Genomic DNA, 2688 nt, shown 5'->3' with positions numbered 1-2688 from the left:
GAGAGGGAAAATTTTCGGCATTTGGAAGGCTTAGCCATTTTTTTAGTCGGAGTGTATGGCGTGACATATAATTTACAATATCATAGAATTAAAAAATGCCTAATAAATTTTTGTTATTTTATTCGAACATCGCCAGAACCTAATTGATTTCTGTTTTTTGTAAGTATTGCATTTGAACTGCTATAAACAAACACATTTGGCTTTGGACCGTCTTAGCTGTTCCCTTTACCCATTTACACAAAATTTATGTGTAATGTAATACAGGTAATAGAAGTTGCGTTGAAAATTTTCAGCTTTCTTAATATCAGCATATCTGAGTTTTGCGTTGGTTATTTAAATATCTAATCGACCAATCAGAGTTCTTGTTGCAGAGTTGTTGTTGTCTTCATAACCCGCCTGAGTTGAAGGATTTTGGATTTGTCATTTTGTATATATAGAACATTGTTCCATTTTCTATGTTACATACCCATCAGGCATTAATGGGTTAAGCACAATCCCTACCGATTTAGAATTTCCTGGCAGACCAACAAGGCTTTAAAAGTTCGGTAGAATATGAATGGTTTCCTTGTAAAGACAATCTTCGTATATGTTAAGGAAATTAATTTCAAATATTTATAGTCGACCTGCACAATAGGTATTGAAGAAGATTCATATTTGGTTCATGTGATACGTCAACGGATAAACCTAACTATTGAAATAACGTTTATATGGACCACATTGGCGTATCGAATAATATCGACAAATATTTGAATACTTTTTAATGTACTCCTCATATACGCAAGTATCTCATAATCATTTCATTAGCATACATTCTTTGGAGACCTAAAAATAAATTCAACAAGTTTTGGTTAGGAGTCCCAGATGATAAAATTTGTATTTGTCGAAAATGTTTAATCGATTTTTGTACACTCAATTGTCTCCAATTTGTTCTTTACAATATCATCGATGTGCTTCAAATGCATAAGATAATTGGCAGCAAAAGTTTTAACATCCGATGGCTGGTATAAATGTATCATGGCCAATAGCTTTGTCAAGACACTTCCCATTGCTGATTTGATATTCTCTTCAATTTTCACAACCTCTTGAAATGATTTAGCTGAGAATACAAAGAATAACTCATCGCTTCTATTTTAAAAATATCATACGCTACCTTTCGAAGTTCCACCACTCCAATCCTTTAAATTACAATGAGCCTTTGGCTCACCACCACCATTATTTGATAATAAATCCAGAAATGGTTTCAAAACACTCTCACATCTCTCAATATATAGCATATCCTTTATCCACAATTTATTCAATTCCTGTATATCCTTTTCATAATTATTTCTTGTTGTCGTATCACCGGCTTCTAAAACCATTTTCTTTAGATCATTAATCGAATTCATGTGATATCGTTGATTTTGAATTTTGAGGTTTTGCATTTCTTGGAAACATTTCCTTGAGGCATCAAAAACATCTTGACGTTCTTTGGTTAACATACGAATGCGCTTTTCAAATGTTTCCTTCATTTTGTCTACAGTTTGAATATCTGTTTTGAGATTCTTCTGTTGCTGTTGAAATTCCGGAGAACATCCCATTTTTTGTTTCATGGAACAACTGAAAATAATTCTCTCCAATTCTAGTTTGTGGTTCTCCTCGGCTTTTTTAATTTCAACACTGATGCGTCGATAGTCATTGTCGTAACAAATCAATGCATTTATACGTTCCTGAATTTGACATCTGTATGGATTATTCGTCGGATTTCCACTAATATTATGTGGAAACATTTTCTTGTTTACAATAATAAAAATAAATAATAATAATTTGTTTTTATTTTGATATGGAGAAAATTCAAAATTATTTTATAAAATAAGAACCAATGAATGGCTGATATATTCTTTAAGGGACAAGTAGAAACGTGAAATTTATTTTGGATGTTTAAGAAAGTTAGCAAGTACGGCAATCTCTTAAAATACTATCTGATGTCTTTAGAGCAAGCCGGAAATAATATCTCTTAGCTAAGATGTATACAAATACATAGCTTTAAGATCCCACGTATTTTTGAACCTAATACTCGATCAATTTTGGTATTTTCAACGAAACAAAGGTAATGTATCATTTCAGTTTATAAAATAAAAATCTTTCTTCATATATGTCGCAATTTTTCAACTGCAAATACATTTTTTCAATATTTTGGCCCAACCTATTTAGGTATTGAAATTTGGCATTTTTTTGGAAGAAGTTAACTTCTCCCAGGATCGGCTCAAGTTCTGCCACAAATATGGTTGAGGGTATTTTCAGCCGAAGAATTTAACGCGTTTTTCCTTGTTATAATTATACTCTCTTCGCTGCGGCAAAAATGTGCCTCATAGAAATATTGGTTTTGGAGTCCATGTTTCTTTGGACTAAATGTTTCCGTCAGTCCGCCTGGCCATATTATTTCTTCCAAACTTTATTCCACTTCGAATATAGGAATATCGGTCCACTCCTTCTGGTACTTGCCCAGAAACGGTCAAAAATTTTTTTTAATATTTATATGATCGTAATGCTACTGATATGAAAACGCAACGAATAGGGCAACACTGCAGACAGTAGCAACACGTCATCTAATGAAGAATTATCGGGAGTTAAAAGAGATGAGAAACGTATTTTCAGAAAAAAGAAGAAAGTACTAGAAAAACTCGTGATATACAGGAGTCATAACGAAGT

At 32.6% G+C, this 2688-nt stretch overlaps 1 protein-coding gene across 1 annotated transcript; it reads right to left on the bottom strand.

Annotated features, from left to right (window-relative positions):
- Positions 1 to 890: 890 nt before the first annotated feature.
- Positions 891 to 1766, bottom strand: LOC133331652 (uncharacterized). Its single transcript, XM_061540033.1, has 2 exons — positions 1169 to 1766; positions 891 to 1096 (listed from the first exon to the last, which is right to left on the bottom strand). The coding sequence occupies exons 1-2, from the start codon at positions 1764 to 1766 to the stop codon at positions 891 to 893; spliced, it is 804 nt and encodes a 267-aa protein (XP_061396017.1).
- Positions 1767 to 2688: the final 922 nt, after the last annotated feature.

The sequence above is a fragment of the Musca vetustissima genome, unplaced genomic scaffold (genome assembly GCF_032173495.1).
Source record: "Musca vetustissima isolate MV318-11 ecotype Yass unplaced genomic scaffold, APGP_CSIRO_Mvet_v1 utg62235, whole genome shotgun sequence".
Classification (NCBI taxonomy): Eukaryota; Metazoa; Arthropoda; class Insecta; order Diptera; family Muscidae; genus Musca; species Musca vetustissima.
This window is presented reverse-complemented; position numbering and strand designations above follow the sequence as displayed.